General features: G+C 43.1%; 1 protein-coding gene across 3 annotated transcripts in view; it reads right to left on the reverse strand.

Annotated features, from left to right (window-relative positions):
• LOC123079247 (protein TSS) overlaps positions 1–12,131 on the reverse strand; it is a 20,025-nt gene extending 7,894 nt beyond the window's left edge. Inside the window, exons 1-21 of one of the 3 annotated variants that reach the window (XM_044501982.1) lie at positions 11,122–11,361; positions 10,892–10,923; positions 10,009–10,111; positions 9,843–9,904; positions 9,657–9,749; positions 9,490–9,562; positions 8,452–8,814; positions 7,161–7,228; positions 6,925–7,056; positions 6,099–6,140; positions 5,178–5,702; positions 4,940–5,097; positions 4,258–4,810; positions 3,523–3,585; positions 3,331–3,432; positions 2,921–3,238; positions 2,756–2,848; positions 2,492–2,593; positions 2,297–2,401; positions 1,752–1,885; positions 591–774 (exon numbers count right to left, since the gene is read on the reverse strand). In XM_044501982.1, the coding sequence (XP_044357917.1) occupies positions 591–774; positions 1,752–1,885; positions 2,297–2,401; positions 2,492–2,593; positions 2,756–2,848; positions 2,921–3,238; positions 3,331–3,432; positions 3,523–3,585; positions 4,258–4,810; positions 4,940–5,097; positions 5,178–5,702; positions 6,099–6,140; positions 6,925–7,056; positions 7,161–7,228; positions 8,452–8,814; positions 9,490–9,562; positions 9,657–9,749; positions 9,843–9,904; positions 10,009–10,069 (3,231 nt within the window). In that variant the 5' untranslated portion in view covers positions 10,070–10,111; positions 10,892–10,923; positions 11,122–11,361. Of the gene's footprint in view, positions 1–590; positions 775–1,751; positions 1,886–2,296; positions 2,402–2,491; positions 2,594–2,755; positions 2,849–2,920; positions 3,239–3,330; positions 3,433–3,522; positions 3,586–4,257; positions 4,811–4,939; positions 5,098–5,177; positions 5,703–6,098; positions 6,141–6,924; positions 7,057–7,160; positions 7,229–8,451; positions 8,815–9,489; positions 9,563–9,656; positions 9,750–9,842; positions 9,905–10,008; positions 10,112–10,891; positions 10,924–11,121; positions 11,370–11,969 lie in introns of those variants that run through there. The other 2 variants (XM_044501981.1, XM_044501980.1) reach the window with 2 other exon arrangements.
• Positions 12,132–12,353: the final 222 nt, after the last annotated feature.

Here is a 12,353-nt window from a genome sequence, read left to right on the forward strand (position 1 = left end):
CTCGGTGAATTGTGGTAACTCGATGAGATATGCCAGGTCTCGACGGGAAGCGCCGAAATCTCTACATGGTGTATAGGATCTAGGCTATGCGAAACCGGATCTTGGCCTTATATAGCACTGGCATGGCGGTCGCCATGTCAGTGCATCAGACATGTAGGTGGTAGGAGTCCGGACTGGTATTGATATCAAAACATTCAGCCTTTCCTACGTATCCTATAGGGATTCCTCATATGTCGCATGGTAAGTTTCCTCCTTGGTCGGTGATGCCTCTCTTGGGCTCTGTGGCCCATGCCCTGGCCCAGAGGGGTCCAATGATGCAATCTTGACAGCGCCTAGCCTTGCATAATTTGACTTATCATCGACATATGTCTGTTGGAACTAACCAACAATTCGTTCCTGATTGTTTTGACAATAGCTTGTTAAGATTTTTTGATGTGTTGTCAAGTCAACAAGTATAATTTGTAAAGTGGCACGAAATGAACATCATTCACATTTAATAATTATTCTAACTAAGTGTACATTTCACCCCAAAATAACAAAAGCATGCTATTTGCCATAAGTTTTTTTTAAATGTTGAGAAAGACAATTACCTGGATATGATCAGGCCCAAGTAATCTCTGGTTGCATTTTAAAGCTTTGTGCAAGTACCTAAGAGCTACATGCACATTCCCCAAGCCTTCCTCCATCATGGCTACATTAATATATGTCGCAGCTGTGTTTGGATGAGATGGCCCGCATGTAAGATGTAGAAGATATAATGCACGCTTGACGTACCTAATTTGCACCAAAGGTTAATTTTTTGTAGACACTGTAGCAATGAATCTAAATCATTAGGGTCATATACTGCAAGGAGTATCAAGAGGATAGCAGGTATAGCACATTGTTTATTCAAATCTTAGATTTTTCACATATTGCAATAGCTTTGATATCTATGAAATAACCTTCAAGACAAGCTCATACACAGGTAAATAAACAGTTATTGAATCTTCAGTCTATAAAGACATATGACCTTAAGGGAATTATGGTCCATCCTCGATAAGAGTTTTACATGACATCAATTAATAATTTAATAATTTGAGGCTAGAAGCAAATACCATACCATTTTTACCCTCTGCAACCTTGCCCAAGAATAAAAAAGATAATACATATGCTTGTGGTTTAGCTACAATATCAGGGAAACATATCACTACCTAAGGATTCACTTAGCATTTATGAGTCGCCAGCATTAGGTTTGATGGTTATATGTTGATGGCATTCATGCAAGGGTCTAGTTATATTATTTCAACTGTTGTAATTAAAAATAATGGAGTGAGAGCTGAGAGATAGCATCTCAGACACAAAACCACACTACAAAGAAATTGGAGACTCAGAAGACTAAGCAGCTAGTTCCTACTCACTTTTAGCATTATTATCATAAGACAAGATTAGTTTTTTAATCCAAACAATAAAGCATAGAGAGAGAGAAACAAAAATGCACATTTGACATAATAAGTTTGCGAAAAAAACAGCTATAACCTGAGAAGATAGTAAATATATTCTTGGCAGCAATAGCAAGACTATTTAATATGGCAAAATTCATCAGCATGACATAGCACTTTGCTAGATAAAATACCCTAAGGGAGGTCTCCTACTCTTTTGGATATATGTAACTTGTCTTCAACTTACACCTGGAATGACTATTTTCTCAGCCCTTGTGAAACTGTAGATTTGCTGCATGAATAAAAAAAGAGTATTTCATAAACTGAACTTACTTCAGAGCCAGTTCTGTATGCTGTAAACGATAGTAGAAAACAGCAAGGTCTCCGTAACTCTTCATCGTATCAGGATGATCAAGCCCAAGTTCCCTTTCATTGATATCTAGGGCCTTTTGCTGATATATTGTAGCCTGCAATTTTCAACTTCACTAGTTATTAATATGCAGAAAAACTTAAGATCTGCTGATGTTAACGTAACTCCTAAAACTGGAAGAAATTCACACTTTTATCAGAATTTGTACTATATTCTTCCCTATATGTTCCTTCGGTGTTATAGTTAGTGTAATCCAAAATTATAACACCTTTAAGTATCTTTCACTCGGTGTAACTGAAAACTTGCTTAGCAGAGAATGCTAAAAGTATATATTATTTCTGAGTTTACACAAATATCTACATGAAGAAAGTGCAATGGCACAAGTCTTTCTATCTCTGACGTTCAACAATTCCTCACTTAACTAAACATTGCTATCACTTCAATTGTCTTCAAAACATGCATAGCAATTATTACAAACTATCTGCTGTGCACCTGAATAACGATTTACCTGATTAAAATCACCAGTGTGGTACAAAACAACAGCTAGAAGGCTATAAGCTCCAGCCGTCATTCGATGATAGGGACCACACACCATTATGAGCTTGGCAAGAGCCTACATTCATAGATAAAATAATTTATGAGTTCCCAAGATATGACAGCTAAGGAATTGCAAAAAGGAAATGCACAAGATTTTACAAGGTACCTTGGTTCCATAATTAACAGCATCTTCAAGTTTACCCTTGTCAAGAGCCGTTTTGGAGGATTCTAGAAGTTGCCTTCCATCTGCAGATGAGCATGCAACTTGCTGCATTTTTTTAAAAACACGTCAGTTGTGTTTATGTGCCACTCATTTATCTAACAAGTTCTCAAAACACTGATAGCCATATGTGATGATCAAGCCATGACAGCACAATGTGATTTTTGTACAGTATGATAAAAACAATTGAACTGAGGAAAATACTTTTACCTTATGTACGGGGACAAGGCTAATAATGTCCTGTTTGTAAAACGGGAAAGCAGAATCCATGACGAAATCTCGGGGTGCTAATTCAATGCCCACCTAAAAGCAACCTTTAAGCTCAATAAAATGCACCGAGTGTGAGAAATGTTAAAAAGATTCAAACATGTTTACCTTATGGCATAGTCCTCTCAATATAGCGTATTTCCTCACATCAACGTAATGTTGCTCTGTGAGGTCATACTGGTATCGCTTTTTCAAGAAAGCAACAAGCCATCTCCACACTAGGGGATGCACAGCAGGAGAACTTCCAGAAAATTCAGATTCGGGAACACCAAGAAGTAAGTTCAGCACTGCAGCTATTGTTAATGCTAATTGTCGCATGTCTGAAGTAGCTGCAATCACAGATCGGACAATGTGCTTGAATGCTCTCACTATCATTTCATGCACACAAAGGGACTGTACGTGTGAGAGCTTCTCTGAAAGTTTGACCTACATAGGGAATTCTTAGATTAGCACATATCAAGCACTAAAAAAGAAATGACATTTCATCATGTTCAAATGAAAAATTGTTGCAAACTTACAACTCGTCCTAGGGAGCGCATCTGTAGGCCCCTCGTATGCATGAAATCTGTCAAGGTCCTACCATCAACAGGTGAAAGTTCCAATGAACCAAAATCGGCAACCTAAATAATTTCCTGGTTAGTTATTATGCCTCATGACTAAAAAGGATAAGCATGTGGGAACTTATTCATGTCCTATATGATGATGCGTACCAGCTTAGGAAGCGCAACTTCATCATAGAACTTCAGAGCCATCTCAATCAACTCAGATGGTGACTGTGGAGCACAAGAGATTAGTCTATGAACTTTATGCATGATTAGTAGCTACAAATGGCCACTTGGTAAGCAAGGGTGCTAAAACAATACGTAGTCTGTTTCATACAATTGATTTTTTATTTTGTAGAATTCAGAAGTGGATCTGACAAAATCAAGAAAGGTGAAAATGCTTGCATATTTGATGTTGTTTGAAGTACCACGCGCTGATGTAAAAAACACTCGTCCACAGGCACTAGCACCGGTGAAATTTTAATTTAGAAGAACAAGCGTTAGCACCCTGCTTAAGCGAGGCCTCGAGCAGGTGTAGGGTGGGAAAGCACAAGACCCCTAGCCAGCTGCACTACAATTTATCAACCCCTAGTGCACCTGAGGTAGGCTCCACAATTTTGAGGTTCTGAGTCAGGTAAGAACACATTTCATGAACCCCTCCACAGCATACCTTGATATCCACAATATTGGCAAACACAGTATCACATGAAATTTAATACTGACAGTTATATATGAATTGTATATGATTGCCAAAGATTAATAATCACAAGGAAACTCTATTTTAAATAGGACATTTATTTATAAAACTAAATGCTGAAATGAGGAGGGTATGAGTTGGATATGCAAGACAGCAAAGGGCAGATGCGAAATCATATTTTGCTATGAAAATTAATGCATTTCTACCTTCTGGTGGAGTCCTGTTTCTGAATCTTTCAACCTTGTAAAGGCGGAATCCAGTAATACATCCTTCAGCAAGATTTCACTCTCGGAGGCGATGCAGTCTCCTTGAGGCGATTCAACAGATGATGGGTTGACTTTCTGGTTTTCCCCAGAGCTTGTTGCATCAGTCAAACTTTTGTTCCCTGATGAGGATCCCTTGCCAGAAGCATCAACCGCATTCTTAGGGTGCTTAAGAGCTTTGAGAGGCTTCCCAAGCCCTTCAATCTTTGTCTCTTTCACAGCTTTGTCCACCATTTTCTTCTTTTCCTTCCCATCACCTTGTTTTTTGTCTTTGTCAGATTTTTTCAGATCTTGCAAGTGCTGAACCCAACACGCACCAAGTTCCCATCTCATAAATGATTGTTTATCAGTCTCCTCTTCCTCAAGATTTTGAAGACTTTCCTTCAACAAGTTCTCAGCATAAGTTTGTGCTGCAGTTAGTTCTTCCTGCCTATGACTTTGTGTTGGTAACTTTTTTTCTCCAGTTGCATTGGCTTCATTTAGGAGCATCCTCAAACTAAAACAATAAATATATATATATATATATATATATATATATATATATATATATATTAATGAAAAAATGGGATAAGCAGCATAAACTTTGTGGATAACTAGAAAAACAAAACAAAGCATTGCTACCAACCTGTTAATGTTCAATGCATGGGCACCCCCTTCAGGTTGATCCGTGATATCAGCAGGCTTAATAGAAGAAGCCACAATAGTTTTCTCGTAATTGCTAACCTTTGCTACAGCAACATACCCACAGTATCTAATATTCACGATGCCCAAACTGTCAACATCCTGCAAATTAGAGACAAAATTAGGAAAAGCCTCTCTTTTACCTGAATATGAGAAAGATCACCTTAATTTTGAACTTATACATGTGCAGCAGTGTTTTCATCGGCAGTTATTCCTTTCAAAAGGTTTCTCTCTCCAAGATGCTTAGAGTCCATTCCTGTGGCTCGGCTTCCATCTATCTTAGTGTCCAGCTTGCAGCTTGCATCTGAAGAATCTCTTGTGACAGTGATGCTAAAATTTCCCACCGTCTCAGAATGCAAGACCTCATCTATCTTGATTGCTGTTGACACATCCGTACTCTCCATTAAATGCCGGATGGCTGCAATAGTTCTAAAGATGGCAACATCTACGAATAGACTGTGCAGTAGGAATGCTCTCCTGTCACGAATTTCCCTCTCCTCAGCAGTTTTGCAAGGCATGGATGTGAGATACAGGAACTCATCTGCCCATGGCAACATGTCACTTTTGCCATCCCTTCCCCAACCACCTCCATTGCCTCCCCAAGTTTCATCCTCAGCAGGAAGGGGAGGAAATGTTGATGGTGACTGGGCAGCAATCGGAGGAACAAGCCACGTATTTGCACGATAACCATAAGGAAAATTTCCGAACTGCAACATACAAGTAGTTATAATTAGGTCATGATGCAGCATTAGATAGGAAAACTGTTGTCTGATGGCGGATGGAATACAAAAACATGATTCATATGAACCTGCGAGTAAATATGTAATAATCAAGCGCAACATACTAGAGGAGCCCCAAATGGAAGAAACTGAATATGAACATCAGCATAACTGTAGAAGGAAGGTAGATATTCCTAGAAGACAACCCAAATTGTTGTTTGATATTTAAAGTGCATTAAAATATATTCAACTCCTTTTCAGATCAATCATTATGCCCAAGCACACAATAATCCAAATGCAAATTCACTGTCTTGTGAAAAGTTTCCATTGAAATTTAGAAAAAGATAGGTACAATGAAACACCCAAAAAAGGGTAACAACACACCTTGTTCCGTTCCAAAAATGCCTTCATAAGATCCTCGTATGCCTAATATATATGCAAGCACCATAAAGGATTAAATTCATATAACAAGGTCATAGAAAAGAATTAGAGATATGGAAAATGAGACTGCACAGTGGCTTACAGAAATAGTTAAATAGTGCTATAAAATTGTTGGTAGTTAAGAACCTCAAATAGTTTCTAGAATGGAATTTGACACTTCCACTGTACAGTATTGGCAAATGCCACTTTCCAAACCTACAACAATGCACTGGCATGCTGAACTATCAATTTTTAGTACGTAATTTCAATCCGAATAAGTGAAAAATCTGGTAGGCAGATTGTTATTTTTGGCAGTAGAAACTTGAAAGTGGAGGACACGGTGCTGCTGCCGAAATAGACTTTACCAATTCAAACCTTCTTGTGGCTGAGGTAAGTTAGGAATTTTATCCTGATTATTACTTATCTTCTCTCAATTTCATCGTCTCAATTACTACTGCACAAAAGCGTACACACTACACCACAAATGTTCACACACATATATACATTAAAAATAGATTAAAAAATCTGCTGTTATTAACTACATTTCATCTCTAAAGTGTATATAAGTTCATTTGTCCAGAAGAGGCTACAGCTTTAAGTGGGGTATCTAATAACAAGGTAAAATACAATACAGGATGAAAGATTATTAGATACTCCCTCCTCCCATAACATAAGACGTTTTTGTAAGTTAACATAGTTTGCAAAAACGTCTTACATTATGGGACGGAGGGAGTAACAATTTAGATTACCCTAATATAAAATTTACAACCAGAATGTGAGATAAACGAACATTATTGAATGCTCTGCTGAGATGCCTCAATAGGTCGACAAGATTGTGGCACAAAACACGCTGTTTCCCAAAACTAAAGAACCCCTTTCTCCGAGCTTCAACAATGAAAAATTTCCCATTACAAAGCTTTGCCTGAAAGTCAGCCAACAATTCTCCAATTAGGGCACATGTGATGTAATTAGCAGGCATCTTAGCGCAAAAATGCTGTCAAAGATATAACTATTACCCATGATTACCTCAAGGAAGAAGAGATGATCATCAGACGGTTGCTCCTCCTGTCGAGGTTGAGTCACTCTCTTTATAACTGATTGAAAGAGTTAAAATAACTCAGCAAACGGAAGAATTTGCCTCGCTAGAGAAATGTTCAGCTCAACAAATTTCAAGCTGATATCTCACGCTTAGCATTCAAAATAATGAGGAAAGTGTTCAATTACATGAACTAACATCTCAAGGACAAAGCATGGTGACGCAGACAGCAAAGATATATGGACAACTAGATCAAGGCAGAGGTTCCAAATCTAATGCTGGCAGTAGTACGGCACCTTAATGTTCTTTTGTTGCAAATAAGTTTAGGAAAACAATTAGTACCTGGCGGCCCATTCTAATCTCGCGTCGGCCGCATCATGTGCTCACCCGCCACGTACCCGTGGGCCCCACGCACCACTCATGTGGTCCCTCAGCCTTATCTCTGCACGAGTTTGCAGACACTAATTCCTCTTCCGTGAGGACCGGTACAGCATCATCCTCTCTGTCGTGGTGCTAGACAGTGACCACAAGGTGCGATGCCGACCACCGGGTACTGCGACGGCGGCAACCACTGCTGCGAACAGCGGCGGCCGCTGCTACGAGCGCGCGGACATGGTGCTGCTATGGTGACGGCTCCTGCTGCGAGCCAGGGCCGCACTACTGCATCGGCAACGACCGGTGCTGTGAGCGGCGACAACCGCTGCTAAGAGCACGCGAATGTGGTGCTATGACGGCAACATCACTGCTGCGAGTCAGACGGCCTATGCTGCGACGGCGACGGCAACCGCTGCGAGCCAGACATCCGATGCTGCGACCAGTGACGCCCTCTGCTACGAGTGCCGGCAAGGGCTGCTTCGAGGACGGCAGGGCTGCTGGGAGCGAGCCGGCCCACGCTGCTGCTGGCTGTGCTGCATACGGGGAGTGCGACTCTGCGAGCCGTCAAAGACGAGGCTCTTGTGGGCGTGGGTGGGATATTTGAGCGAGGCGAGTGGGAGTAGGCTCCGTGCGCCCATGTAAGCATGAGATGTGCGCACCATCTATTCCCCATGTGCGCCTGTGAGCGAGGGATGCGAACGCTGTCCTCCTATGCGCTGTGTTGGGCGAGATCCAACGGCCACGGTGAAAAGCAATCCATGGCTCGGGAGGGGGCTGGGATCGGCCTGCCGGCACGTAGCATTGGGCATAAGTTTACAGTTCGAGTCAGAAGTCATGAAACGAGAGCGTGAAATAGAGAGATCAGTTACAGGGCTTTGGAAAGGCTGTGAGAGAGGTTTTACTTACAGTGGAGGGGCGGTGAGAGGTTAGCGAGGGAGAAGAACTCGTAGAACGCTCCGAGGCGGGGGCATGCACCGCTCATCTCTGCCTCCAGCTCTGCTGAGACCGCGTCCTCCTTGGCCGCCGCTGCATCGGCATCCTTCGCAGCTGACTCCTTGGGCAGGGGCTGCGGCGAGCCCATGCGACGCCCACCCGAGGAGGCAGCTGTTGCAGGCTTGGAGCTGGAGTTGGAGGGCTCCTTGGTGGCATCGGCGTCCTTGGGGGATGGAGGAGGAGGAGGCGGCGGCGGAGAGCCGAAGGAGGCGGTGCACGCAACGATGTCCAGCAGCCGCCGTACATGCACCAACGCGCTATCCTCGTCGTACTCCCCTGCATTGTGAATTTTTGGAGTTTAAGATGTAGTGTTACGGATGGTTTATCCCTAGACACTATAGAAGAGAATTTAATAGTAACAAAAGGATATATGGAAATCAAAGACAAAATGATGCAAATGAAGGTGCAGTCAGGTGTATAGGTGTGCAAAGGTACAATTTACAGAACACACGTCTAGAAACAATGGGTTTAACCAATCTAAGGGTATCTCTAATCCAACCGCAAAAGTCAACTTCAAAAAAACCGCTCTTAAAATCTAACTACCAAAATATCATGCATTTTTGGATGCTGCATTCTAATCGAAATCCAATGATAAAATGCATTAAAATTGAAGTTGTATAACATATATTTAGCCATCATGTATGTTACAAACATCTAGTGTTTGCTGACTCTCACAGCAAATATTATGGCAAACAACCCTAGCAATAATAAAATTTACTCTTGCGTGTGGCGGTATTGGGGAGGGCATTGTGTGGCAGTGGTGGAAGCCAAAATGTTAGAAGGGGAGGGTTGTTTTTTGTGTCAGCTAAAAACCTTCTGGGAGTTATGCATGTTTTGGGAATGGATTAGATGAACCTAAGTAAAAAAGGGTTTGGGTGATTAGAAATTTATTTGGGTCGATTAAAGATGCCTTGAGAAAATAAATCCTTATTTTGCAGATATAAGATGTACCTTCTACCAGGATGAGAGTATATGGCTTCAGTGTCACAACATCAGCGCCATCCTTCAAGTGGCCATTACGAGTCTACCGACAAATGAAATCATACAACAGGATTGAATTAAAATGATGTTCACTGCGGTAATATAGTATGAAGAGAAAACGAAAACGTTATAAATACCTCATGCGAGAGAGAGTAGTTTGTGATTGCACATGTGGCAGTGTTGACGCAGAGCAGCCTCCTCACATCGATGATCCTGTCCGTGGAAATCCCCTGCGCCAAGCAAAGAAGGAATACTTGTTGCTGAAATCACGCATCAAGGAAAACAAACAGTGCAGAAAGAACTGTGGCAGCAAGAAGCTAAACCTTGAGAATTACATCGGACTGATCTGGGAGGTTGACGGTGATGTCAATGGCCACAGGGAGCACTGGTAATTCATCGAAGAAATTCGCAAATGATCAGCTCAAGAGAGCAACTATCTTCTCCCACTATTGCAAGCAAAAGCCAATCAAGGCGTCATGTCAACAATACCTTTCTCATCTTTCTTCTTCTTCTCACCCTTGGCCTTGCCACGCTTGCTCTTGGGCGCCATACGCGCGCCAAACGGTGAGCAAGCTCAGCAGAAGATTCCCACCTAGATCATACGGTCAAAAAGTAAATTAAACAACAGTTGGATTCACAACCGCTACCTAAACATGTGGCACACGTTAGAAAGAACAGAATAGAAGAGAGTGATGGTGGTTGCAGGGGTAGGGCTATAAAACTGAAGTTAGGACAAAACAGGGAGCTATCATTGACATGTGCATATACACACTACTTAGACGTGAAAGAGACATAGTCACACCCCACAACACAGGATTGACCAGAAAAAGATGTACCAATGGTGAGAATGAAGTGCAAGCAACAATGGTTGCGTTAACACCATAACATCAATTCAAGTCGACATTTTTTTTACCTCCTGTGATTCCAAATGAGATAATTGTGTGTGATGATATATAGATGGTACAACTGACTGAAATCCAAAAAATAAATCATCAAGCGGCCAGCTACGAAGGGATAAAGTATAAGGTATATTAGCAGAACCAATGGACTAAGTTACATCTAATCCATTTTGAAGAAGAAAAATCACTTCGACATAAAATCTGCGCAAATGATGGATAGAAAGAAGATGACTACAGAAGGGTGAACAAGGCAGTAGGGGACTGAATTTCCAACCATGCCTGCAACGAGGGACATGGGAACAGGCTCAAGAAGTCAAGAGGCTAATTTACCATGACACAGGCAGAAATGCTAAAAATTCTGGATTCCAAATAACTAGTTCACAATAAGAGAAAGATGTTTTGGGAATTGGAAATATACACAACCATAGAAAGGATATCCAATTTCAAATGGGCACAATATGAGAGAGCTTAACTGCGACGCAGTGTTCGTTGTTCCATGCCCACACTGCACATCGAGGGAGGCACGAACAATGTTATGCGCATAAACATATCAAAACACAGAAGCCACCAGGGATATCGATTAAGCGCACGCTAAAACAAAAATTGCCAAGAAAAGGCCACACAGCTGTGAATTCACACACACACACACACACACACGAAGACATATGAAACCAAATAATAAATAGCAGGTCCAAGAATTTACTGATGGCCTGGCGCTCAGCTGCTCTTGACAGTACACCGACAAGGATGTACGATGGCCCGAGGAAGCAAAATGGAAGGTCAATTTCCCAAGCAATCAGCTAAGGTAAGGGGAGAGGCAGCTGGGATGAGGTAGGTGCACTGTCTACAAGCTAAGCATTACTGGGACGGAGGTGCAGGAGCAGAAGGGGTAGCAGTAGTGAGCAGAGGAGCCTAAGAGAGGGAGGGAAAGATGGATAACGAAAGGGGTTGGAGGCGGGGTTGATAAGGGTGGAACGGTGGAGATTTAAGATAGGGTCCTCATTGGCCCGGTCCGGTTCTCTTTTTTTTCAAATGATGAAAATGCCGGCCCGGTTCTCTGGAAAATCGTCGTACAGTTTTGTTCGGGGCCTAGGCAAGCGCCGCCAATTTCATCAGAGTTCATGTTCCGTGGTTCAGGACGTGGAGGATCAGGTGTACCGTGGCACAGAATAACACATCGCGTTCAGCTGGGTCAGACCTTCTTTCTGGAAAATTTCTTCGGCGGCGGCCCAAATTCGCGGGAGAGGATGGCGGAGGACGGGATGGGGTTCCCCACCCGAAGGAGAACCCAGCCATATTCGTGCTCTCTCCGCCGTCCGCAACCAGCTCTGCGCGGCGAGCTCGTCTGCCGCATGCCAAGCTCGGCCTCGCTCCTCTCCGGCCTCGAGCTCGCCCAAAAACGCCGCCCCCAAGCTCGTCTGGCCTCCTCCTATGCCCGTGCCCCCGTTCTGCGCCGCCACGGCTCGCCATCTCCAACCCCAAGCGATGCAGAGAAACGGGATCGAGAGAGAAGACCGGAGGGAAATGAGAGAGGAGAAGGAAGGGCACCACCTCGACGCCGTGCACGAGCTTTTCCTCGCGCCACCAGCCAGCTATCACCCTGCTGCCGAGGACGAGGTCGAGGCCGACCGCATCCTCGACCCTGCCATGGCCACCAGCGAGGCGGCTGCCTGCGCATCCCGCGCGTGGGGCGCGGACAGCTCCTGGGCATCGTCGACTTCTGTCACACCCCCACCTACTGACAAGGCGGTGTATGACAGGGCAGGCCCATTGGCCGATGACGTGTCTGTAAGCGTGCGTGTGTGAGTCCCGGTGGAGCCCGGCTGTAAGGGTAATGCTTAAGTACTCCTGTAACCTTCCAGCAGGCACTATCTCTACTCCTAATGGACGAGTTAGTGAATCGTCTCCGCGGTTTATTTTCGCTGTTTTTTTTCG

This window comes from Triticum aestivum, chromosome 3D (assembly GCF_018294505.1).
Source record: "Triticum aestivum cultivar Chinese Spring chromosome 3D, IWGSC CS RefSeq v2.1, whole genome shotgun sequence".
Lineage (NCBI taxonomy): Eukaryota > Viridiplantae > Streptophyta > Magnoliopsida > Poales > Poaceae > Triticum > Triticum aestivum.